Here is a 25,148-nt window from a genome sequence, read left to right on the forward strand (position 1 = left end):
TAATTCACAAAATATTTTTCCCAAAATAAATTTTCTAACTTTCTTTTCATTCCATATTCATTGTTCATCTTTTTCTTTACAAATAAACTTTTTAATTTATAATCTTTTGTAAAGTTTTTAAGAATATTTTAGTCATTATAATAAAAAAATAATTTATCAACACTTTTTTACCAAACACATCAACGACTTGTTTCAGCACGTCTATCCAAACACGTAAATGCTTATTTAAAATATCAGTTTTAGCGCTTAAAATGTTTTTCAGCAATTCGAGCTTATATCTATTTACAATTAGCTAATCCAAACGGGCTCTTAGAAATGCCATGGCAACCCTTCAAGCTTCAAGTTACTTGAGCTCATTTTGTTTTACTTCCTCATCGTCATCTTTCCAAAAAGAAAACATTACATCAAAGATCACTGACGAGAACCCCACAAGTAGAGACAACACAAATAAACACCTCTTTTGGTTTTGATGAGAATGGATCTGAGGAGTACATCAGAGAATTTGGAATTGTGAATTTATCTTTTATTATGTCTTATGGAGTGACTGAGAATATATGGTGATGATGAAACTTAAAGGACATCATCTGTGGAGGAACTCGAAATTCGAGTAAAGCTCTGTAAAGGTTGCTCTAGGTGAGCACCCTCCACTTTCAACCAAGAGGTTGCGAGTTCGAGTCATCCCAAGCGCAATTTGAAAAGTTTTTGGAGGGAGGGAGCCGAGAGTCTATTGGAGTCACCCCAAGCGTAATGTGGAGAGTTCTTGGAGGGAGGAAGCCGAGAGCCTATTGGAGTCACCCAAGCGCAATGTAAAGAATTCTTGAAGGGAGGGAGCCGAGGGTCTATTGGAAACTGTATCTCTATTCCAGAGTAGGGTAAGAGTTGTTGTTGCTGTTGTTGGTTCCAAGGAATAGTGCAAAGAAGAAGAAACTTTAATTAATTTCCAATAGAACCCAAAATATAGATACCCATGATTGTGTGTATCTTCTGTGAGCTTTGAATTATTTTTTTTTGTTTTAAAGTGAGTTGTGATTTTTTTTTTCAAGTGACGTGTGAATTGTAGAGTATGTATTGGTGAGGAAATTTTGAATTTTTTTTCAACAAAATCCAATCGGCCCTAGGTCTTTTGCGGGTGTCGGAATTGATGGAGGTAACCGGAGACTAGCAGGAAAAAATTAAGGGAAGGGGTGACAAGATTTTCGCTGGTTCTTATCTGCCGGAAATCGAGAAGCTTTACGCAATCAAGGAGGCGATAGAGTGGAGATGCATAGGAATATTGGAGAACAAGAAGCCAATGGAGTAGTATGCTTTTGACATCCATTAATGGCATAACTCTGCAGTTGGTACCCTGTATTAGGGATTGAAAAAGAGAAATATGGGTTGGGGTTTTAAAATGCAACCACGCATAGGGATGAATGGGTCCGTTACATTACATATAACATATAAATATGTTATATGGGTAACGGTAGGGTAGAAAGCGTCAAATAGTATTACGGGGGTTTATATAACTAATACTCCTATCTAATAGTACAGGAACGGATATAGACCTTTTCCGTTCAAAGTAATCATGGTCTAATGAAAGTAACTTTAGATAAACAAACCAATAAATATTTGAAGGGCTTGTGGCCTTTGAGTGAGTGGCACACCTCTTTGGTATTATATTCTAATATATTTTGGGGTAACCTTATTGTCGAAAGCACACTTCACTCAATTTTAATTACTATTAAGAAATATATCCTACGTGGGTTCGAGCCGTGAAAGCGTCGTACGTGCATTAAGTTAAACTGTTTACATCAGATCTTCTGGGATGCAATCCTTCTTCGGACCTTTCATGAATGCGGGATACTTTGTGCACTGAGCTATACTTTAAATATTTCCTATATATCTGTTCAAGCAATTTTAGTGCTTTCCTATACATCAATACATCCTCACAAGCTCCTTTTCCCAAGTTTAATTGGACTTTTAAAAATTCACACAAACTCAAATGTATTAATGTGTTATTTTACTTTTTCACGCAAAAATAACGTTGAAATTTGTGCTACATAAATAAAAAAAATATTATTTTGTTTGTTGAAAAAGAAAGTACTTTTTCTACAACATGAAAAAATACTCATTTTGTTATGAGAGAAAATACTTTTTCTACATCTTGAAAAGAAAATAATCACTTTGTTGAAATAACAGAAAATATTTTTTACTATATCATTTTGTTGAAATAAAAAAAAAATTCTACATCATAAAAAGAAAGTACTTTTTTGGTTTAAATGAAAGAAAATACTTTTTTACATCATGAAAAGAAAATACTCATTTTGTTGAAATAAAAAATAATAATTTTTCTACATCATGAGAAAGTACTTTTTTTTATTAAAATAAAAGAAAATACTTTTTTACATCATAAAAGAAAATACTCATTTTGTTGAAATGAAGAAAATACTTTTTACTATCATTTTGTTGAAATGAAAGAAAATAATTTTTTCATACCATGAAAAAAAATTACTCACTTTGTTGAAATGAAAGAAAATACTTTTTCTGCATCATGAAAAGAAAGAATTCTTTTTGTTAAAATGAATGAAAATATTTTTTTATATTATGAAAAAAATAATACTTATTTTGTTGAAATTAAAAAGAAAGTACTTACTCTGCAACATGAAAATAAAGTACTTTTAATAATATTTCTATTTAGGGCAGGGTTGGAGGAGGGGTGTGTAGGTATGGTGGGGTAGGGTAGGAGGTTAGTGGGGATGGGGAATAGGACGAGGAAGGTTGAAGAAGAGTTTTGGAAAATATTTTCACTTCTTTTGATAGGGAAAAATATTTTTCTCTAATTAAAAAAAAATGAGTTCACGAGAAAAATATTTTTCAAAATATTTAATCCAACTAAACATGAGAAAATTAAAAAATTTCCTTCTTGCCAAACACAATCTCAGAAATTTAATGATATGTACCACCGAATTTGGATGAGATGAAAGCAAATAGAAATTGACAACATAGGAAGAAGATAAAAGCGATTTGTACAAGAAGGTATAAATGTGAAATTTTTTAATTTGTGCCTTCATACAAGTGATACTAGTTGTGTGAAGTCTCTTTTTTGGGGTGAAATTCAAAAATAGTCAGATTTATAAGTGGTAATTGAAAAATAGTAACAATTTCAAAAATAATTAAAATTTACCCATTTTTCATGTAAAGATAAATTTGAACAAAAACACTGTTCAAAATCAGAAAAATATTCCAGCTTAATATACTGGTCCAATATAATATGTTGTAAGTTCATACGCAAGTGCTCCAATCTCTAGTATATTATGCTGGAACTTTCCGTGTGTTGGAAATCTAGAAAAAGTGGCTATTTTTAATGACTTTGCAAACGCTAGCTATTTTTTAATTATCAGTTCGAAAACTAGGTAGCCCGTGCTATTTTCGCCTTTTTTTTGTCTCATAATTTTGTGGATCCAAAAAAGTAAGATTTTGAGTCCACAAATTTGTGAGACAAAAAGAAGCCTGGATTAGAGTTGTGTGAGGGTTACAGTTGTGTCACACAACTAATGTCGCTTGTCTGAGGGCTAGAGTTGAGTGCCGCTGCGGCTGCCGCGAAGAAGCTCTGGATTTTGAGCGAGAAGTGGAGGCGACAAGGTTAAAGGAAGAGGAAAGGCTGCAGAAGAGACTAGAAGATTTCTTCAGAGATGATGATTTAGAAGAGGTCGACCCTGATTTTCTTAAGGCACTCAAAGTATCTGCTTAATCAAGGGAGTCTCTATGTTTGCTTATAGCTACTTGTTTTCATGTTTAGAAATATCTCTGTCTGTTGCTTTTCTTTTAACTTCTTCTCTCTGTCCTTTTTCTTAATCTGTAGCTAGTTCTTCATATTCCGTTGCTTCTTATTATTTTCTCAAGTTATCCTTGTCTCCATTGTGGTCTGCTATCTGTCATAAAGTTATAGATGAGAGAATTAGAGATAGGCAAACCAATCAAAAAAAAAAACGAAAAGAGAAAAGAATAAGAGGTATTAATTAGTACAGAATCATTTTCCCTTCCGATGGATTTCCCTTTTAATGTTTGATAGTGAGTTAAAGTTTGGGATTAAGTATGGATTCGCTAGGCTAGTTTCTACATCCAGAAACATCATAGCTGGAGAAACCTGGAACTTATTATGTTAACTAAATACCCACAAAATGGTAGAAAAGGGAGAAAACTGAACCAATATGCTTTGCCAAAGAAACAACAATCTCCTACCAGAACACTCAAAACCTCCAAGAGTATTACGATTAAAGGCAAATTGCCAGCAGTAGTAAATTGCAGTACTTAAAACTAGAGCAGAGAGGGCAGATATGAAGATGAAACAAGGCACTGTAAAAGGACCAAGTAAAAATTGGCAGCCAAAAAGAAGGGGAAATTAAATTCTGGAGAAAAAATGACAAGTTTTTCATACACGACTAAAGTTATAACCCTGTATCCTTCATGCCTCATCTCCTTTATAGAAGAGAGCAACACCTTATCCACCACATTTCTTTTCTTTTTGCAGAAAAAGAACAAACATGTGTGTATAAGCAATGGCACAGACAAGATCTAATATTACATAAGGCTGATTTATGAACTATAGACTATTAGACTGCATGCATAAGGGAAATGGATCAGAAGCTATAGTCAGATGAAGGAGTTCCCACCACAATATAGAGACTGCAAATCAAGGGGAAAAAAATATTCCCAGGTCCAAAACAATCTCTCGAATGTAAGGCAGCCAAGAATGTGCACAAGTAGAAAGAAAAAGAAATATTAAGACTCAAGACACATATCACTCTTCAATGCACTGGCGACTCAAAATAGGCAGAAGTCTCCAACTGGAGTTCAAAAGCAGAACTATCTGCCAAGTAGAAAGAAAAGATACTAAGAACCAGGAGCTTATTGGCAAATGAAGTCTTGCTGTATTGGTTTTGCACTCATTTGGATCTTGAAAACAGACACCAGAACCGTCCCCGCGAAATAGAAACACCAAAGCAGAACAAATTAGTGGACCCATATTGCTGAACCCTCCAAGAGTATCTAAACATGTCACCATCTAACAGGAAAACTAACTCTTCCACCAACGATATTTCCATGCAGAAGCATTCTCCCTCTTCAGAATGCTTTCTCAATTATGCACCAAAACTAGCAAGAGAGCCAATCATGTACCCAGAAAAGGACAAAGGAACAAAATAGCCTGCCAAAAGGTTAACAGCATTAATATAATTTAACACATTGTGCTTACTCTGTTTGAACTTTGAAATCATGTACCAAAACCTATGTGTTGCCATTTCAGTAAAGCATATGAAAACTTACGTGGGACAATATATTTTTGGTTATAGAATTAGCTAAACATAATTACATTCATCATTGTTTAAGAACTAACACTTTCCCTTTTTAATTTTTATTATAACTCACAATACATTTGTAATAACATTTATATCATTTAAAAAAAATATATTATTCATGACATGTATCACACGCGCATCGCGCGTATCCTTAAGACTAGTTACATGAAAAATGGATGATGTGGTGTTGAGGTTGAATTAAAGGCGTGTCTGAAGCTAGAGGCGCAGGTTTGATTCCTACTTGACTTGTGACTAAAAATCTTTTTTGATTTTTTCTTATTGCGTTCGAATAATTGTACACTTAAACTATCTACTTGATAGCAACTTTATACTATGTAGTTGCTAGCAACTTTATGTTAAAGGAAGTGAGCACCCACTACCTTAAAATTTTGGATCCGCCACCGGATAGAAAGAAGAGTGCAGACACATTATGAAGCTGGTTCCCGGTGGATTTTAAAGTCATTATGGCCTAAAGAAAATAACTTTAGATAAAAAAAATTAAATAAATAAATAAATGAAGGGCTTGTGGCCTTTGTGTGAGTGGCACACTTATATATGCATGCTTAACCTTAGTGTTGAAAGAACACTGCACCCAATTTTATTTACTAATAAGAATTAAGAAATATCTCCAATATATCTATTCAAGCAATTAGTGCTTTCCTATACAGCAATCCATCCTCACAAGCTCCTTTTCCAAAGGTCAAAAAGCCATCTGAATTCCCTAGATTTCAAAATTAGGCCATTTAGAAGTAAAACACGCACACACAATGCACAAAATATAAAAGAAGAAAAGAGAAAAGCAGTAGTCCAGTGATCCTTATGACTTTCAAATTTAAAGGCATTCTGTATATATAAGACATTTGCTCGAAGTTTTAGTGTAAGTAAGTGACCACGTGAGAATATAAGCAAACTGGTTTAAATCCCAGCGGTACAAATTAGCATGCAATATATGCCTAGTGTCACAACTCGCACTTTGGAGTTGTGATTTCGGCCAAGAACTGGTGAGAAAAGGCTCTTCTGATTGTCTGACGTAGAACTGTCTACTCGGACAACTTGGACTTTTTAATTTTAAGCATATATAAGGGGGTATAGGTGATGAAAGCTCCGACCTGCCTCCTCCATACGTGCTTCCACCAAGCCGTATCGAACGAGCTACCTTGGGGGCAACCTCAAGGGCCTACCTAGATGACTCAAAGGAGTGTCAAAGGTATCCATACGAGTTTGGGAACTCTATGGACGGCGCAACGCCTTCGGGCTAGCGTTGGGCATCAAAGTGGCGCTCGAGGCTCGATGTGTGGGACAGCCAGCCCCGCGGGCTGCCGAATGTTGGAACGAGACCTCCGTGCCGATTGGATACTTGACGCACCTGTCATAGGGGCATCATGTGTCGACTTGTGAGCATGGCTTGGGTTCAACCATGCAAGCAAGGGTCCGTTGGCCTAAAGGTGCAGTTGTGGGGCGACACTGCACTATTCGGGATAGAAGCGTGTCGCGAGGGCAATGTATGGGCATGGCACGAAAGACGCGCATGACAATGGCCAAGGGCTAAAGGTTGCCTTACTCGGGCAGGGCACGAGCTAGTCACGGATGCACTAGGCGAGTGTCAAGCTTGAGGATTGGGTTGTGCACACAGGAGCGATGCTCAATCTTGGGCGAAGTACAAGACATGTCCTAATCCAATCCCCCAGTGCGCGCATGGATTGTGATCCTAAGATAAAGTGCCACGACATGTCTAGGGCCAAGGGCCTAAACATCTTACGGGCGGCACAAGTTGGGACGAGCCTACGGGCGAGTCCCACCAACAGGCACAGGATCGTGCTTGGAATCCTGGGAAAGGAAACAGGCTGGCCTGCAGCGAGGAGAATTGCAGGCGCTGCACGGGCGAGCAGGTGCCGCTACCCAATGTAAGGATTTAGGCCTGTGACACTTGGTATCAGAGCTGATTAAGGCCATACTATGCCATGGCATAACGTCAAGGCAAAAGGTGGATATGGCGAGCGCATTTTGGATGTCAGTGCAGAGATCACGTCAAAGCAGAGATTGATGTTCATATGCCACCAGAGATCGAGAACCCGATACTAATGGTCGAAGAAAGAAATGGGTGATTCCATTGTCTTTCGAGAGTCTAAGGTGCTACTGAATGAGATGATATGCCGATGAGCCGGATGGTCAAGAGAAAGCCATGTTTTCCAGTTCGTGCAACCATATTGCGAAGAGTGGGAGCCATGGACTATAAACTTGGGCATGATCATAGCGGAGATCTTGCCAAGGATGCGTACAACGCATCAGTTGAGTGTCTTTCCTTCAGGATAGACTTGTGAGCTGCCTGAGGGCATTGCCAAGGTGAGGAAACGGATTCGAGGGTATAGCGAAGCTTCAGAATTAGGCAAATTTTCAAGTTCGAAGGTGTCATTCTGGAAAGAAGTACGTTGAATGATCGGGGACCGTTGAGAGTCCAGGTACGAGGCACACCGAACCGGGAAGACGTGCTAGCAGGACCAAGAGGGTACCTGTCTATAGGGCGAGTATTGAAGTACTACCGGGAGCATTGGCTACTTGCTGAGGAGGTGACAGTTGGAAAATAAAGAGTTTTGTTCGGGAATGCAGCGATGCTATGACTTTGGGAATGTAGTACTCACCAAAGGTCGTCCCAAGAGCTGGCCGAATGCCAAGTGGGACGACAGAGCTAAGATGTATCCTCCACATTGAGTATGGGAGGATCCCGCCTATGCAAGGGGTATATGGGCGAAGTTGCGAGTCCGGAAGCCAATACATCTTCAAGGTAGTGAGGGCAAGGAAAAGCTACGGGAGCTATGCCAGAGGCGTTTGAAGGCTACGTGAGCGATTGAGCTACTAGAGCCGCGCTAAAGAGCACATTGATGTGCTAACCTGTGAAGGGAAAGCTTCAGACCGACATAAAGGCCGTGAGGGTCATGGTGTGATTGACTAGTGTGGGTCAATCACAAAGTGAGACACCAGAGGGTGCAAGTGCGGAGGCACTTTCCAAGTGAACACCGGAAGGAGGTGAAGTGCAGAGGCACGCTTGGAAGATACTTGGGGGAGAAGTACATGGGGCACGACTCCTTTTGAGAAAGGACTTCGAGGAAGTCCAACCCACAGGACAAAGGGAGCTGAAATGGGCATACCTGAGGGGGCAGACTCCGGAATGTCTTAGGTCATGATGTGTCGTCGGGGACGATGACATTATGAGTGTGGGAGGATGTCACAACTCGCACTTTGGAGTTGTGATTTCGGCCAAGAACTGGTGAGAAAAGGCTCTTCTGATTGTCTGACGTAGAACTGTCTACTCGGGTAACTTGGGCTTTTTAATTTTAAGTATATATAAGGGGGTATAGGTAATGAAAGCTCCGACCTGCCTCCCCCATACGTGCTGCCACCAAGCCGTATCGAACGAGCTACCTTGGGGGCAACCTCAAGGGCCTACCTAGATGACTCAAAGGAGTGTCAAAGGTATCCATACGAGTTTGGGAACTCTATGGACGGCGCAATGCCTTCGGGCTAGCGTTGGGCATCAAAGTGGCGCTCGAGGCTCGATGTGTGGGACGGCCAGCCCCGCGGGCTGCCGAATGTTGGAACAAGACCTCTGTGCCGATTGGATACTTGACGCACCTGTCATAGGGGCATCATGTGTCGACTTGTGAGTATGGCTTGGGTTCAACCATGCAAGCAAGGGTCCGTTGGCCTAAAGGTGCAGTTGTGGGGCGACACTGCACTATTCGGGATGGAAGCGTGTCGCGAGGGCATTGTATGGGCATGGCACGAAAGACGCGCATGACAATGGCCAAGGGCTAAAGGTTGCCTTATTTGAGCGGGGCACGAGCTAGTCGCGGATGCACTAGGCGAGTGTCAAGCTTGAGGATTGGGCTGTGCACGCGGGAGCGATGCTCAGTCTTGGGCGAAGGACAAGACATGTCCTAAGCCAATCCCCCAGGGCGCGCATGGATTGTGATCCTAAGATGAAGCGCTACGACATGTCTAGGGCCAATGGCCTAGACATCTTACGGGCGACACAAGTTGGGGCGAGCCTACGGGCGAGTCCCACCAACAGGCACAGGATCGTACTTGGAATCCTGGGAAAGAAAACAGGCTGGCCTGCAGCGAGGGGAACTGCAGGCGCCGCACGGGCGAGCAGGTGCCGCTACCCAATGTAAGGATTTGGACCGTGACACTAGGCTCTGTAGAATACTGCATGACAATAATGTGTTTTCTCAAGCAAGACAGGGGAGAATGAACCTTTTTTTTTTCCTCTCTTTGATCTTTTCCTTCCATTTTTCTGGAGTCCTCTCATTTTCAGGGTATTGTCAAGAATAGCAGCTTTACCATTTAATATTGATAATCCAGAAAAAGAAGGAATGAATGATGCATTTTTCAGAAATAGTAAAACTAACGAATTAAATTATGGTGAGATGCATTCATTCTGAAAGATTGTACTGATTTCTGAATATAGAAATGCAAGACTTCAGAAAGCTGGCAATCAGCAACCACTATACAGAAATGAAGTGTATAGTTCCGTATAAAATATAACATGTTGCTACATGAGGCTCTTTCAAGAACATCTAAAATGTAACCAATACCACCCACAAGAAAAGGGTAAAATATAAAATAAAATTTGATAGAGTGACTACAGGATATTCTGTTATATGGGTAGGTGTTCTTTTAGTGGATTCTATAAAGATTTTGGCCTAAAGAAAGTAACTATCTTAAAACTCTGGATTTAAAAAATGAAGAGCTTTGTAGTCATCCTACTCTATAAATAACAAAGATTGAGTCTTCATTAAACACCCATCTTGAAAGAAAACAATCCTCCTTCTTTAGCTGACAGTTCCTCACAAATTATATAACTTTCTTAATGGCTGCTCAAAACCAAGTACAAATTACCATCCCTAAACAACATTATGACCAAAACCAAGCCCCTGAAGAGGATTTTGACTACTCTCAAAGAGCACAATGGCTTCGAGCAGCTATATTAGGAGCCAATGATGGATTAGTATCAGTTGCATCTTTGATGATGGGTGTTGGAGCTGTCCAAGAAAACGTTAAGACCATGATCCTTACAGGCTTTGCAGGGTTGTTTGCCGGTGCTTGTAGCATGGCTATAGGAGAGTTTGTTTCTGTGTACTCTCAACTAGACATAGAGTTAGCCCAAATGAAGAGAGAGAAAACAACAGGAGGAGGACAGAACCAAGAACATCAACATCAACATCAAGAAGAAGAAGGTAACAAGGAACAGCTGCCAAATCCATTTCAGGCAGCCGGAGCCTCGAGTATTGTATTTTCATTGGGTGCCATAGTACCAATTCTTGCTGCTGCATTTATAGCAGATCATAAGGTGAGGCTAGCTGTGATTGTGGCTGCAGTGAGCTTAGCATTGTTAGCATTTGGAGGAGTTGGTGCTTTTTTGGGCAGAAGTCCTATGGTCAAATCTTGTGCCAGAGTTTTAATTGGTGGTTGGATGGCTATGGCCATTACCTTTGGCCTCACTAGATTGATTGGCTCTATGGGCTTGGAAATGTGATGGGGACTCTATGTTCTGTTCCCTGTCCTAGCTAATTTAGTTTTATCTGCTCAAGAAATTGATGTTGCACGTCAAATAAATTTCCTTTTGTGTAATGACTCTGGAGTGAAATCTTAAGAATGTATTTATGATTTTATTACTGAAAGCATTAGCTACTCCACACAACCTTCAGGTTATTCATGATAAACTAGGCATCAACTGTCATAATCTAATATTTCAATGAACTAAACAATTATATGAATTTTCTGTAACTGCTTAACTTGTCTATGTTTACTTTAGCAATCAACCTTCTGCAACTGATCTTCTGTAACTGCTTCTACTAGTACCCAAAGTTCCAACAAATTCGTTAATAAGAATTAAGAAGATTCTTCTTGACCTGATAATGCTTATCCACCTACCGCAACACATAAAGCAACTCTGATCAAAAAATAATAAGATCGCATTAAAGCTAAAACCTCGATATTTCAGCTATCCACATAAATCAACTTTGAGCCAAGACCAATACTCCTATATTATTTAAGCACTTCAAATCTATTAAGTATGGATTTAGTTATATGCACCGACTGTAAAGATTTTGTATAATATCAGTGCAACGTAACCAGTAATAGCAGATCAATTATCATTTTTAACAGATTACCAATTTATACTTTATATTTACTTGTAGTTACCTTGTAAGTACCCGATTGTATACATATTTTTATGTCGTCTATGCATAGAGCTCAATCATAATCTATGCATAGAGCTCAATCATAAGTACATTTGTTCAAAAGCACTACAGTCCTAATTCCTAATATCGCAATGGCTTGAAGTCTGCAGCCTTCTTATGCCCCATAATCCAAAGTAGACTATAAATACTAATTGTTGTTTGTACCTGTGATGAAAAATCATATTATGGTTATTTAAGGACTTAAAGCACAATGCTAAAGACTACTCTTGTATGCAACGAGTTCTACACGACCTTCAAGCATATAAAATTTCAAACTCCTCTATTTTTACATTTCCAAAGGACCTCCACAGATCTCAATCTTGACATATAGTCTAACAATCCATGAGACCTAGGACACAGTGACGAAGCCAGAAAATTTAATAAGAGTGTTCAAAATTTCAACACTCTTAACTTGCTAGTGGTCTATGCCAGGGTGTTCAAAGTCTATTTGTGTCCCTTCTACGACAAATATCTATTTGACTGTCAAAGAATTAGTACTGACACATTATGAAGATGGGATTCGTTAGTGGATTTAAACTTTTATTTATGTCTAAAGACAGTAACTTCCACTTCATTCTGGATCAGAAAAGACAAGAAAATATTGAAGAGCTTGTGGCCTTTGTAGGAATGGCACACTTCTTGGTATACTCTAATATTTTGCTTTAACCTCTAGTACAGAAAGCACACAGCACCCAAAATTATATAATGCAAACAAATATTTCCATATCTATGTTCAAGGAAGTGCTTTCCTATACAGCAATGCATCCTCATTTGCTCCCTTTATTTTGCAAAGGTCAAAAAATCTATCTTAAGGCTTCTAGCTCCTAAAAATTAGGTCACCTAAAGTAAACACACACACACTCACAAAGAAAAAACAGTACTTGATTAATCCTTGTGACATCTTTCAATCTGTTATATGAGGTAGGTGTTATCTTATAGTGGATATATTTGGTCTAAATGAAGTAACTTTATTAAAACTATGGATTTAAAAAATGAAGAGCTTGTGGCCTTTATATGAATGGCACACTCCCTGGAATACTATAATCTTTGCCTTCTCAGCCTTAGTGTGGAGAGCACACTCTGCCCAATTTTAATATACCAAAGAAAGTATGTCCTGTGTCTCTATTCATGCATGCAAGTGCTTTCCTATACAGCATTCCATGTTCACAGGCCACATTCTAGGAATTGTCTCTGGAAATGAGGTTTGACCAGAAAGATGGCGAATCAATGGCAAATATGAAACTGCACATTCATTTGCAAAGTTAGAATTTGTTAATAAACAAATGCAAGATTTTAGCAAGCGTGCAATCAGCAAAAAGAGATAAAATCCATAACTGCATGATACCGGGCCTTGTGCTCACCACACTACTATTATTATATGGCACCACTTACTGTTCAGGCTGATTATCTATTAGTCATCCTGCTCTATATATAACCATCAGAGGGAAGATTGAATCTTCAGAAACAAAAAATCCTAAACAAGAAGTCATCCTTTCTTAAATAATTCCTTAAAACTTTCTTCATGGCTGCTCAAAACCATGTCCAACTTACTGTCCTTAAAGAACATGATAACCAGAACCAAAACGAAGTACCTGAAGAAGAATTTGACTACTCCCAAAGGGCACAATGGCTTAGAGCTGGTATATTAGGAGCCAATGATGGAGTGGTTACTACTGCATCTTTGATGATGGGTGTTGGAGCTGTCCAGAAAGACGTTAACGCCATGATCCTAATCGGCTTTGCAGCATTGTTTGCTGGTGCTTGTAGCATGGCTATAGGAGAGTTTGTTTCTGTGTACTCTCAACTGGACATAGAGCTAGCTCAAATTAAGAGAGAGAACACAATAAGAGGACAGAATCATGAAGAGCAAGGAGAAGAAGACAAGAAGGAAGGACTCCCAAATCCATTTCTGGCAGCCATAGCTTCAGCTGTTGCATTTTCATTGGGTGGAATAATACCAATTCTTGCAGCTGGATTTATATCTAACCATAAGGTCAGAATGGCTGTGGTGGTGGCTGCAGTGAGCGTGGCATTGTTTGTATTTGGAGGGGTTGGTGCTGTTCTTGGCAGAACTCCTGCAGTGAGGTCTTGTGCCAGAGTTTTAATTGGTGGTTGGATGGCTATGGCAATTACCTTTGGGCTTACCAAACTGATCGGCTCTGCTGGCATGGAGATGTGATTGAAACTTTATGTTCCTGTCTCTTTTCCTAGTTAGAGTCATCTGTTTAAGAAATGTCTGTACTGTTGGACTAAATCTCCTGGATAAGACTTGAATAAATGAAAGAAATCTTTGCCTTATGGTTCTGATATGAATGCTGAAGAATGAAATTTACGCGTTTTCTGAATTATGTATACTCAAGTCATATGTAGGACCTGAAAGACTAGCAATAACAGAAAACCTTACTCCTTTAATATGCTTGGCATCATTAAATCTTGTTGAATTTATTTTTTTTTGTAGCAGAGTTGCAGTTCAAGGTTTAAGTGACAAACTAAAGAAGAATTTTATCTGAAGAACCAAAAACTAACTTCTCAATGGAACCACAAGCATCTGTGACTAAGCAATGAGACATATCAACAATTAAAGTAAAATTGGCAAACATAACTTCTAATAAAGCATATGGATGATCACCGGACTCACTGACTGTCAGGGAAATGGATCTGAAACTACTGTCAGATAATGGAGTTTCCTGTACAAAAGGAGATGCAATACAACAACTACACCTCAATCTCAAGCAAGTTGGGGTCAGCTATATGAATTGTCACTGACCAAAATTGTTTCATGCAAACTGATCTCCCAGGTGCTTTCAAGAAAGGAGAGAGATGGGAGCCAAGCAAATGCGCCTGAAAAAATATAAGTTCCAAGATAGATATTTTGAAGAAGCACTTCCTTTAATTGATATTTCCCATATCTCTATTCAAGCAAACTGCACCCCAATTTTATCTACTACTAAGTATATTTCCTGTATATCTGTTCAAGCAAGGGCTTCCCTATACTGTTGCATCCTTACAAGCCCCTTTCTCCAAAGATCAAATAGTCATATGAATGCTTTAAGCTTTAAAACCTATGTCATTTTGTCCACTTATAAAAGGAGAGGAAGAAAAAAGAGCAGTCCCGGTAATCTATTGGTTTTGAAAGCATTGTCAGAATCATTTAAGACATTTGCAAGAAGGCTCTACTTCTTAGTTCAGAACATAACATTAATGTGTGACCATGAGAGGACAAGGAAATAAACTGGTTTAACCGCCAGTGGTACCAAATTAGCATGCAATATATGCCTAGGCATCTGTAGGATTTTGTATGACAAAATTTTGTTTTTTCAAGCAAGACTTGTGAAATTGGGAGCTAGTATGTATTTCCTTTATATATTTCTCTTTTCCTCCCATTTTGCACTCATTTAACGTGTTGTCAGAAGAAGCAACTTTTTACAATTAAGGGATTGATACTACAGAAAATGAAAGAATAAATGATGCATCTTTCGTGAAGAAATTAAAATATGGTTCGGGTATTGCAGACATGGTATTTGCTGCAGTTAGCATGGTTCTTTGCAGTTGCAGTGAAGTCTTCTGCAGGGCTGCTGACAGAAGTATTATCTTTGAGCTTGTTGCATTATCATGCTTATTAGTTTTGGGGAGTAGACTCATAAACTTATTCAAAGTTTTTACTGGCATTTTCAACTTTCTTTCAACTCCAACTTGCTTAGAAGTAAATATCAACTTTGCATTCACTTGGAATATTATACTGATTTTTGAATATACAAATGCAAGAATTTAGAAAGCAACCAAAGCTATCTGTATTATACTCCGTCATAACATAAAAGAAAGATGGCATATGAGGGTCTTACACGTTACAACAACATGTAAATTGTGTAACCAATACTACCAAGAAAAATAAAAGGAAGGGTAAAACATAAAAAAAGAAAAAAGGAAATTGATAGACTGAATGCAGGGATCTTTTAGTTGAGTTAAGGTGTTATCTTACAGTGGATATATTTGGTCTAAAGGAGGTAACTTTATTAAAACTATGGATTTAAAAAATGAAGAGCTTGTGGCCTTTATGTGAATGGCACACTCCCTGGAATACTATAATCTTTGCCTTCTCAGCCTTAGCGTGGAGAGCACACTCCACTCTATTTTATAGTGATTTCCTATACGGCATTCCATGTTCAGAAGTTCCTCTTTCCAGAAATCATGAAGCCATTTCATTCATAATCAGTAATGGAAATTAAAATACAGTACTTAGATGGCGTCTAGCTCTCAATCTCAGGTTTTGACTCTTAAAAGAGAACCATCATGTTAAAATACTACAAGATAAAAAGTACTATTTATTACCAATTATACTGGGAATTGTACTGCATATTTATTTTGCAAAGTTGGAGATGTGTGAATAAACAAATGAAAGGTTTTCCCAAGCATGCAATCAACAAACAAAAATAACAACCAAAACTGCCACCTAACCTTGTGCTCAGTGCTCACCACACTGCTATTTTTTTTATGGCACCACTTTCTTCTTAGACTGATTAATATTTAGTCATCCTCTCCTATATATAACCATCAGAGGGTAGACTGAGTCTTCAAACACAAGAAGTCCTCCAATTTCTCAAAAGACTTCTTTAGAAAATTTCTTCATGGCTGCTCAAAACCATGTGCAAATTGCCATCCCTAAAGAACACGACAACCAAAACCAAAACCAAGTCCCTGAAGAGGACTTTGACTACTCCCAAAGGGCTCAGTGGCTTCGAGCAGCTGTGTTAGGAGCCAATGACGGATTGGTTTCAACTGCATCTTTGATGATGGGTGTTGGAGCTGTCCAAAAGAATGTCAACGCCATGATCCTAACCGGCTTTGCTGGGTTGTTTGCCGGTGCTTGTAGCATGGCCATAGGGGAGTTTGTTTCTGTGTATTCTCAACTAGACATAGAACTAGCTCAAATGAAGAGGGACAAAACAACAGAAGGGCAGAACCAAGAACATCAACAACAACAAGAAGAAGGCAACAAGGAGCAGCTGCCAAATCCATTTCAGGCAGCCGTAGCCTCAGCTATTGCATTTTCACTAGGTGCCATTGTGCCAATTCTTGCTGCTGCATTTATAGCAAATCATAAGGTGAGGCTAGCTGTGATTGTGGCTGCAGTGAGTTTGGCATTGTTAGCATTTGGAGGGATTGGTGCTTTTTTGGGCAGAAGTCCAATGCTGAAATCATGTGCCAGAGTTTTAATTGGTGGCTGGATGGCAATGGCCATTACCTTTGGCCTTACCAAACTGATTGGTTCTACTGGCATGGAGACGTGATTCGAACTTTATGGTTCCTGTTCCTTGTTCTAGTTTCAAATTATCTGTTTAAGAAATTTCTGCTGCACTGTTGACTAAATTTCCTGACTAAGACTAGAATAAATGCAAGACATATCTGTGTTATAATTCTGCTGCGAATGCTTAAGAATGGTATTGCCGCGTTCTCCGAATTTTATATCTGTTGGAACGGAAAGACCAACTATAACACAAAATCTTCCTTCTGTATGCTTGGTTGAAGTTTTTGGTAGCGGCTTGCAGTTAAGGTGAAGTAACATGTTATAGAACTTTTGAACCATGTTGCTATACTTCTATTTTCTTTGGAAACACACTTTCTACCATCACTAGGTAGGGGTAAAGTATGCGTACACACTGCCTTCACCAGACCCCACTTGTGATAATATACCGAATTTGTTGGTGGTGGCGTTGAACCATGTTGCTATGTGCTAGATGAGACATCATTATCACCTGTGACAATCTAAAATTCAATCGCTTAAGCACTTCGAAAACACTTGGAGGTAGTATTTTATAAAATTTGAAGTACTCTATTCCATAAGCACCACGATCCCAAACATTGCTTAGCTACTTGATGAGGAATTCAGATGACAATTCCAAAAACAGTTTTTGGACTGGATGTTTAACATTTACTTCTATGTATATGGTGCAATATAGGAATGCTCAAGTTATGCAATAATGACTAGGAGCTCCTCTATTTTACTGAAATGAAAGAGAACCCTATCAACTACACTTCATTATCGGAATAGAAAAATATTGCCAAAGGTTCCTTCAACTTCCATTCCATCTTGTTCTCAATATTATGTCTTTATATCTTGAAATATAAAAGAAGCTATATTGTGTAATGAAGTTTACAAAAACTTCGATTGGCAGATATATAGGGCAGAGATCAAGATGAATCAAGGCACTTTATAAGGACCACGTCAAAACTGGCAGCCAAAAACACGATTATGTACTAATTAATACACCTACCTCTTATTCTTTTTCTTTTTTTAAATGTTTTGCATACCTCTAATTCTCTCATCCATAACTTTATCACAGATAGCAGACCACAATGAAAAGACAAGGATAACTTGTAAAAATAATACTTCAAGAAGCAACGGAATACGAAGAACTAACTAGAGATTAAGAAAAAGGGCAGAGAGAAGAAGTTAAAAGAAAATGATTCAAGAAGGGAAAATGATTCTGTACTAATTAATACCTCTTATTCTTTTCTCTTTTCGTTTTTTTTTTGATTGGTTTGCATATCTCTAATTCTCTCATCTATAACTTTATGACAGATAGCAGACCACAATGGAGACAAGGATAACTTGAAAAATAATAAGCAACGGAATATGAAGAATTAGCTACAGATTAAGAAAAAGGACAGAGAGAAGTTAAAAGAAAAGCAACAGACAGAGATATTTCTAAACATGAAAACAAGTAGCTATAAGCAAACATAGAGACTCCCTTGATTAAGCAGATACTTTGAGTGCCTTAAGAAAATCAGGGTCAACGTCTTAATTCTATATCATCATCTCTGAAGAAATCTTCTGCAGTCTTTCCTCTTCGTCTTCGATATCATCATAATGACGTTCCTTTAACTTTGCGGCCTCCACTCTAACCCTAGCAAACATTTCTTCAGCCAACAGCCTTAACAGTAAGAGAATGGGAACGACATTCCCAGTTTCACAAACTCAAGTGTAAGATCAGCAGGTGTTGCAGCACTCTTAGACAGACTAATCAGATGAGGAACATCCGCAAATCCGAACATCAATCTCTCCCAAGCCCACTCCCCTAATACATAGTGACACCTCATTTTTTCTAAACTTTTATACTTCTATTACCTCCCACAGTAACATCTTGTTTGGATGGTTATTATGTACGTAATATATTGCTATCTCAGAAAGCCCTACTTCGTGCAATGAATTGTTTCTAATAAGTTTACTAGAATATTATTAATTGTTTTAAATGTTATATTTATTAAGAATTACATTTAAGAATGATTTAAGGCAAATTGCCAGCAGTAGTAAATTGCAGTACTTAAAACTAGAGCAGAGAGGGCAGATATGAAGATGAAACAAGGCACTTTAAAAGGACCAATTAAAAATTGGCAGCCAAAAAAAAAGGGGAAACTAAATCCTGGAGAAAAAATGACAAGTTTTTCATACAAGTTATAACCCTCTATCTTTCTCTTTCATGCTCCTTCATAGAAGAGAGCAATACCTTATCCAGCCCATTTCTTTTCTTTTTTTTGCAGAAAAAAGAACAAAAAATGAGTGTATAAGCAATGGCACAGACAAGATCTAATATTACATATGGTTGGTTTATGAACTATAGACTATTAGACCGCATGCATAAGGGAAATGGATCAGAAGCTATCGTCAGATCAAGAAGTTCCTAGCACAATATAGAGAACGCAAATCAAGGGGGAAAAATATTCCCAGCTCCAAAACAATCACTTGAATGTAAGGCAGCAAAAGAATGTGCACAACTAGAAAGAAAAAGAAATATTAAGACTCAAGACACATATCACCCTTCAATGCACTAGTGACTCAAAATAGGCCGAAGTCTCCAACTGGAGTTCAAAAGCAGAACCATCTGCCAAGTAGAAAGAAAAGATACTAAGAACCAGGAGCTCATTAGCAAATGAAGTCTTGCTGTATTGGTTTTGCACTCATTTGGATCTTGAAAACAGACACCAGGACTACAAGAAAAGAACAAGAACCATCCCCGCGAAATAGAAACACCAAAGCAGAACAAATTAGTGGACCCATATTGCTGAACCCTCCAAGAGTATCTAAACATCTCGCCATCTAACAGGAAAACTAACTCTTCCACCAACGATCTTTCCATGCAGAAGCATTCTCTCTCTTCAAAATGCTTTCTCAATTACAAATTTAAATGTGCACCAAAACTAGCGAGATAACCAATCATGTACCCAAAGAAGGACAAAGGAACAAAATAGCCTGCCAAAAGGTTAACAGCATTAATATCATAAAAGTTGAGAACTTAGAACGGACTAATAGAGGGTAAAATGGAATAAATTACCCGGTTAACTCCCATTAACTGTTAAAGAGATTTTATAAGAACACATCAAAGGCCACTCCTAATCCAGCTCTAAAATTCAATTAGACATGAACACCTGCTGGCCCAGATTTTTGATCACCAGTACTAAATTCAGACAATTCATCAGACCCATCAATCACAAGGCAAAGTTTCAGAGGTGCGATTGTCATGCAAGAAATCATAACAAATCCAGCACCAAACAATGGTTTTCAAAATTCCAAACCAAGTGAGCAAATAACTAGCAACCATAGTGGCATTCGAAAGTGTGAGGCCATAGTCAAATTTGCAAATTAAGCAAGCATAAAGATCCCGATCAAGCTGTAATATCAAACATTTACGGACATAGAACAGTAGTTTATAAGAGCCAGGTTTCATGAGCTCAAACGATTCATCCATTTTGTTGGCTCAGGCCAGGGGAACAGCACCAAGTAGACATACATCAAATCACTTGCATCCAGCTGGTAGGACTTCTAACTCTTCAGCTGCATCAGAAATAATCAAAATTTAATCAGCTCAAAAGTAAATGATACCCTGAATATTGGATAACTGAAAATCAAATAGCCTAAAACCTACCACAACTTAAAGCATCAGCCAGCTCGAGAGCTTCCAGAACTGCGACGTTCGTATGGCCCAGAGCGATCACGGCTAAACCGTTCACCTCCTCCACGACCACCACCATCTCTGCTGCTGCGGCTTCCATATCGATCTCCGTTCCTATCGGGTCCATAGCCACTGCTTCTACTACCACCACCTCCGCCACCATGCCGACCACCTCTACCCCCTTCACTAGGGCATTCTCTGGCAAAGTGTCCTGGCTTACCACAGTTAAAGCAGTCTCCACCACCACCAGATCCCCGCCCACCTCCATAATCACGGCTACCACGATCGCGATCGCGACCCCGATCTCGGTCACGGTCACGAGGTCGATCACTATCAAAATCTCTACCTGAACCTTTGTCAGGCTGGGCTTTGTCTACAGTAATATCACGACCGTCTAAGTCCACTCCATTCATTGCTTCAATGGCATCTTCCATTGCTCTCTTTTCATCAAATGTAACAAAACCAAATCCACGAGATCGGCCAGAGAACTTGTCAAGTACAACCTGAGCCAAAAAGGATAGAGGCATTGGAATATTGAAATTTAACATCCACAAAAAGGAAAGATAGAGTGGGAAATGACATAAGAAAAAGAGGAGAAACGTAGGTAGACAGTTGCAATTCTAACTCTTGTCATAGACTTCACAACACACAGAAACCTTCTAATGAGGTTCTGTAGTGAAGTTTGACAAAAAAAATTCACAATCAAGTCTATTCTCGCATCTACACCTTGATTAAGTTTGGTGGTAATACTTATGTGATGTAGTACCTTAAGCTACATTTTCATGAATTAATGGACTAATCTTCCTTAAGAGGTTTGGGGTTTTCTTTTTGGCTTGAAGAAAGCTCAATGGAAGCTGCAGATTTACAGAACTTTTGGTGGGCTAGCAAGAGGATTAAAACCTTTTCCAGAATCCCCTGACGATGTATGTGTGCATTCAGGGAAAAAAGATACTGATTTACCTTCATATTCCTCATTAGAAGTTGGGAGTGAGGTCAGGACTGAGGATTACAATGATATCAATGAAAGTGCAGATGTTGTAGCATTCACAGAGCAAGAGTAAGAAAAATTACTCAAAAGGTTTGAATTGTTCACGTAAAGAGGTTAAAAATAGGTGCATTGAGAGGCAAGTAGAAGGGAGATTGCACTAAAGTGGTCAAAACCCTCACTGTCACTTGAAAGGGAAGGAGGTTTGCAGGTAAGAATGGTCTAATCCTAGTCTAAAGGATGGGGAAAACTTCTTCGCATAAATGATCCACCCAGCAAAAACACACGAAAAACAACAAAGAAGAAAAAAGTGAAGCACCAAAAAAAAAAAATCATTGACAAATTAACCAATTCGAAAACCTAAAAAATAAACCATCCTTACCTTTGCATCAACAAGATTTCCAAACTTCTCAAATGCATCTTTTAATCCTCGATCAGAAGTCGACCATGACAAGTTACCAATAAAACAGCGATATTCATCGTCTGCCATTTCTGAAACAGACCACTGCTACTGAAAAAGAAGACAGAACAAGAGAGATGGGAGAGAGAGAGAGAGAGAGAGAGAGAGAGAGAGAGTCGAGAGACACAAAAAGTGCACCGAAAGATTAATTCCGTTATGATAATAGGGCCTGCTTATGTGGATTATACTATCAGATCCATTTTCTGTGCCCCCAGACAACAATAGCATTAGACAAACAAGCCAAGCAATCAAAATAATCATCAACCGTATATGATTCAAAATACAGTTCCACTTAACAAATATAAAACCACACTATTTTTACTACTATTTTAGGTTTTATCAAAAAGGAATATCACTTCATCATACTCCTCTATGCAGTCTCTTCAATACTAGTTTACTGCTTTTTGTTACAAAGTTGTGGGGTTTGAAACAATTAGTTTATGTGTTCTAATTGTGAAATCAACAATATAATTCAACAATCTAAGCAGAAAGCTCATCAACCAACAAAATCATACTGTAAAACCAACTATTTGTTAGACACCAAGAAACAAACTGACCCCTGCCTAAGCATGAAACAGGGATGATTTTTTTAAAATGTGTACAGAATAATCATATGCAAACATGAAAATAATTCACAAGCCCAACCATTCAATCACCACCCCCAATTCAGTTAAAAATAGCCCATCCCCATTTAACTACATTAAGTATTTAGTATACTTTCACCAAATTAAATTATGCACAGCACAAAATAGCCAAAAATATATAACATTAAAAGAACAAAGATATTTGAGACATTCTTCAACTTTAAGCATGAGGTGGATGCTTTATTTAATGATTAATAAGAGAAATCCATTAACTTTTATCGACTCATAAAGTACAAACTGAAACATAATAACAGTACAGAAAATTGCTTCAAGAGAATATATATCAAGAAAAGAACATGGGTCTGTCAATTTAACATTTTCATGAAAACCCAATTCATCAATTGCCCCAAATAAGCCATTATAGCTTCAGAATTCACAAAACGAATTAGATCTTCGAGACAGTCTATGCGAAAATTAAATAGTAAGAAACAAAAGATGTAGATACTGGATAACTAGAAATAAATGTTACCTTTGGAAATAGTGAAAATTCGGAGATGAGAGAGCGGCGACGCTACGAAGAGATGGAGAAAAGTTTTAGTAGCGTTTACTCCAAAGAAGAAAAGCCAATCCGAAGGGAATATTAGGGCGTGTTATTATTTAAGGATAGAGGCGAGGGGGCTCACTGTGTATTTGTGGGGAACCCTACCTTTTTTTTCTTTTTTTCTTTTACTAGGCACCCTACTTTTAGCTAGCGTTTGTACATAAAATTTGAAAAATAAATTTTTTAATATGTATTTAAAATAAAATTAAAAACTGCTCTATAACTATTTTAAAATTTGAAAATTTTGTTTTTAAAATTTGCCAAGAAATGGTTACAATTTATAAACAAAAAAAAGTCCCAAATTTTATTGCGAAACGGAAGTCTAATAACGTTAATGAAAATATTTTAGTCATTCGTTGTTGTTTGATTTTACATAGAGGATGTTTTTTTCTTAAAAAAGGGAGCAATAATTTTTTAAAATTATGAAATCATCTTCTTTTTAAGAATCTTAATTTTAATTTCATACAGTATTATTTATACTAACTACACTTAGATATCATTATTTATCTTAACCACACAAAATATTAATCAAACACTCTCTGGTTTGACTTTTATAATTTATAATGCCTATTTTTTTCTAGCCAGTTTGTATACTAGCTAGAAAAAGTAAACAACGAATGAGCTGGCTATTTGTATAAAGATCCCATCAAAGAATGTCCTTTCATTTACTTTTAATTTCCATCCTCTTCCTGGAAGTGTTTTCACTAATTCAATTTTGGGCGGATCAACTAAAGGGGTAAAACACTCAATATTGAGATGTTCTATATATTCTCATAGCTCAAATCCGAGAAATTTATATATGTGTAATCACTTCCTTGGCTATTGATTGATACTCAAGGGCGGAGCTAGGTGGGCAGGAGGGGTTCAGTCGAACCGCCTTTGCCGAAAAATTATACTGTATATATAAACCAAAACAAGTTAGAAGGATCGAATTATGTTGACTGGAAAAAGGAACCTTGATATTGTCCTAATTGCTGAAGGTTATAAATTTATAATCACTAAGGAGTGCCCAGAAAAAACTGATGAAGATGCCACTGATGATCAGGTTAAGGCCCATGGCAAATGGGTCAAGGTTGATGAGATGGCGCGATGTTACATTCTTGTCTCTATGGCGAATGTTTTGCAACATCAGCATCTGTCTGTGGGGTCTGCTTATGACATGCTCGAAAGTCTCAAAGTGATGTTCGGTGAGCAAACTCGTGCGGCTAAGCAGACAGCCATGAAAGCCCTTTTGAACACCAAAATGGCTGAAGGATCATCGGTCAGGGATCATGTTCTGAAGATGATGTGTCTTCTAAATGAACTGGAGGTCCTTGGAGCTGTGACTGATAAGGAATCTCAAGTTGAGATGGTCCTGCAGACTCTACCTGACAGTTTTCAATAATTTCACTTGAACTATAATATGAATAAAATGGATTTGTCACTGGCAAAATTGTTGAATGAGCTGCAAGCGGTAGAATCTATTATCAAACATCAAGCTCCAGTTGTGGTACTGAATGTTGAGAAAGCTTCGGTTTCTAAGTCGAAAGGCGATAAGAAAAAGAATAAAGCTCAAAAGGTTTTGGCACTTGGAGGTGCGACTCTTGTGAAAAAGCCCAAAGGAAAGTGCTATCATTGCAAACAACCTAGGCATCACAAAAAGCAATGCCATGCCTATCTGGCAAAGTTGAATAAGCAAGGTAATTCGAATTTAAATGTCGTTGAAACTTATTTAGCGGTTGTCTCTATTATGTTTTGGTGTGTAGATTCAGGAGCCACTAATCATATCTGTACTACTTTGCAGGGGTTTCAGGAAATGCGGTGGCTAAGTGAGAATGAAGTTTGTATTTTTTAAGCCAATGGCGAGCCAGCACCAGCTTTAGCATTAGGAGATATTAGAGTTTCGTTTAGTAGTGATAGAGTTTTAGTTTTGAAAGATGTTCTCTATGTAACTTCTATTAGAAGCAATTTGATTTTAGTTTCGAAAATAATGGATGTTGTTTATAATATTTA

The 25,148-nt window shown here is 38.1% G+C and overlaps 5 protein-coding genes across 7 annotated transcripts; 4 read left to right on the top strand and 1 right to left on the bottom strand.

Moving 5' to 3' along the window:
- Nucleotides 1-3,489: 3,489 nt before the first annotated feature.
- Nucleotides 3,490-11,020, top strand: LOC107793300 (vacuolar iron transporter homolog 4-like). Its single transcript, XM_075238702.1, has 2 exons — nucleotides 3,490-3,688; nucleotides 4,511-11,020. The coding sequence occupies exon 2, from the start codon at nucleotides 10,207-10,209 to the stop codon at nucleotides 10,870-10,872; it is 666 nt and encodes a 221-aa protein (XP_075094803.1). The 5' UTR covers nucleotides 3,490-3,688; nucleotides 4,511-10,206; the 3' UTR covers nucleotides 10,873-11,020.
- A 1,621-nt stretch (nucleotides 11,021-12,641) lies between these two features.
- Nucleotides 12,642-13,887, top strand: LOC107793298 (vacuolar iron transporter homolog 4-like). The gene has a single exon (XM_016615627.2). The coding sequence runs from the start codon at nucleotides 13,101-13,103 to the stop codon at nucleotides 13,755-13,757; it is 657 nt and encodes a 218-aa protein (XP_016471113.1). The 5' UTR covers nucleotides 12,642-13,100; the 3' UTR covers nucleotides 13,758-13,887.
- Nucleotides 13,888-15,934: 2,047 nt separating this feature from the next.
- On the top strand, nucleotides 15,935-17,652 carry LOC107793297 (vacuolar iron transporter homolog 4-like). Its single transcript, XM_016615626.2, has one exon. It carries the CDS (start codon nucleotides 16,204-16,206, stop codon nucleotides 16,864-16,866), a length of 663 nt encoding a protein of 220 aa, XP_016471112.1. The 5' UTR covers nucleotides 15,935-16,203; the 3' UTR covers nucleotides 16,867-17,652.
- A 2,480-nt stretch (nucleotides 17,653-20,132) lies between these two features.
- On the bottom strand, nucleotides 20,133-23,225 carry LOC107793299 (glycine-rich RNA-binding protein RZ1A). Of its 3 annotated transcripts, none has more exons than XM_016615630.2 (4): nucleotides 23,085-23,225; nucleotides 21,894-22,019; nucleotides 20,500-21,029; nucleotides 20,133-20,408 (listed from the first exon to the last, which is right to left on the bottom strand). In XM_016615630.2, the coding sequence occupies exons 2-3, from the start codon at nucleotides 21,999-22,001 to the stop codon at nucleotides 20,514-20,516; spliced, it is 624 nt and encodes a 207-aa protein (XP_016471116.1). In that variant the 5' UTR covers nucleotides 22,002-22,019; nucleotides 23,085-23,225; the 3' UTR covers nucleotides 20,133-20,408; nucleotides 20,500-20,513. The 3 variants fall into 3 exon arrangements, with proteins under 3 accessions (XP_016471116.1, XP_016471114.1, XP_016471117.1); XM_016615628.2 differs by having other exon boundaries at nucleotides 21,894-22,022; XM_016615631.2 differs by having other exon boundaries at nucleotides 21,894-22,003; nucleotides 23,085-23,219.
- An 865-nt stretch (nucleotides 23,226-24,090) lies between these two features.
- On the top strand, nucleotides 24,091-24,540 carry LOC107793293 (uncharacterized). The gene has a single exon (XM_016615623.2). The coding sequence runs from the start codon at nucleotides 24,091-24,093 to the stop codon at nucleotides 24,538-24,540; it is 450 nt and encodes a 149-aa protein (XP_016471109.2).
- The last annotated feature ends 608 nt before the right edge of the window (nucleotides 24,541-25,148 follow it).

This window comes from Nicotiana tabacum, chromosome 19, assembly GCF_000715075.1.
Source record: "Nicotiana tabacum cultivar K326 chromosome 19, ASM71507v2, whole genome shotgun sequence".
In the NCBI taxonomy this organism is placed as follows: Eukaryota; Viridiplantae; Streptophyta; class Magnoliopsida; order Solanales; family Solanaceae; genus Nicotiana; species Nicotiana tabacum.

Bases quoted from the DNA above. Each gene is read 5' to 3' on its own strand.
- LOC107793298 (XM_016615627.2), top strand. From the start codon at position 13,101: ATGGCTGCTCAAAACCATGTCCAACTTACTGTCCTTAAAGAACATGAT.
- LOC107793297 (XM_016615626.2), top strand. From the start codon at position 16,204: ATGGCTGCTCAAAACCATGTGCAAATTGCCATCCCTAAAGAACACGAC.
- LOC107793299 (XM_016615630.2), bottom strand. From the start codon at position 22,001: ATGGCAGACGATGAATATCGCTGTTTTATTGGTAACTTGTCATGGTCG. The intron at 21,030-21,893 runs GTAAGGATGGTT...TTTTTGGCTCAG, and splicing joins GAAATCTTGTTGATGCAAAG to GTTGTACTTGACAAGTTCTC.
- LOC107793300 (XM_075238702.1), top strand. From the start codon at position 10,207: ATGGCTGCTCAAAACCAAGTACAAATTACCATCCCTAAACAACATTAT.
- LOC107793293 (XM_016615623.2), top strand. From the start codon at position 24,091: ATGTTGACTGGAAAAAGGAACCTTGATATTGTCCTAATTGCTGAAGGT.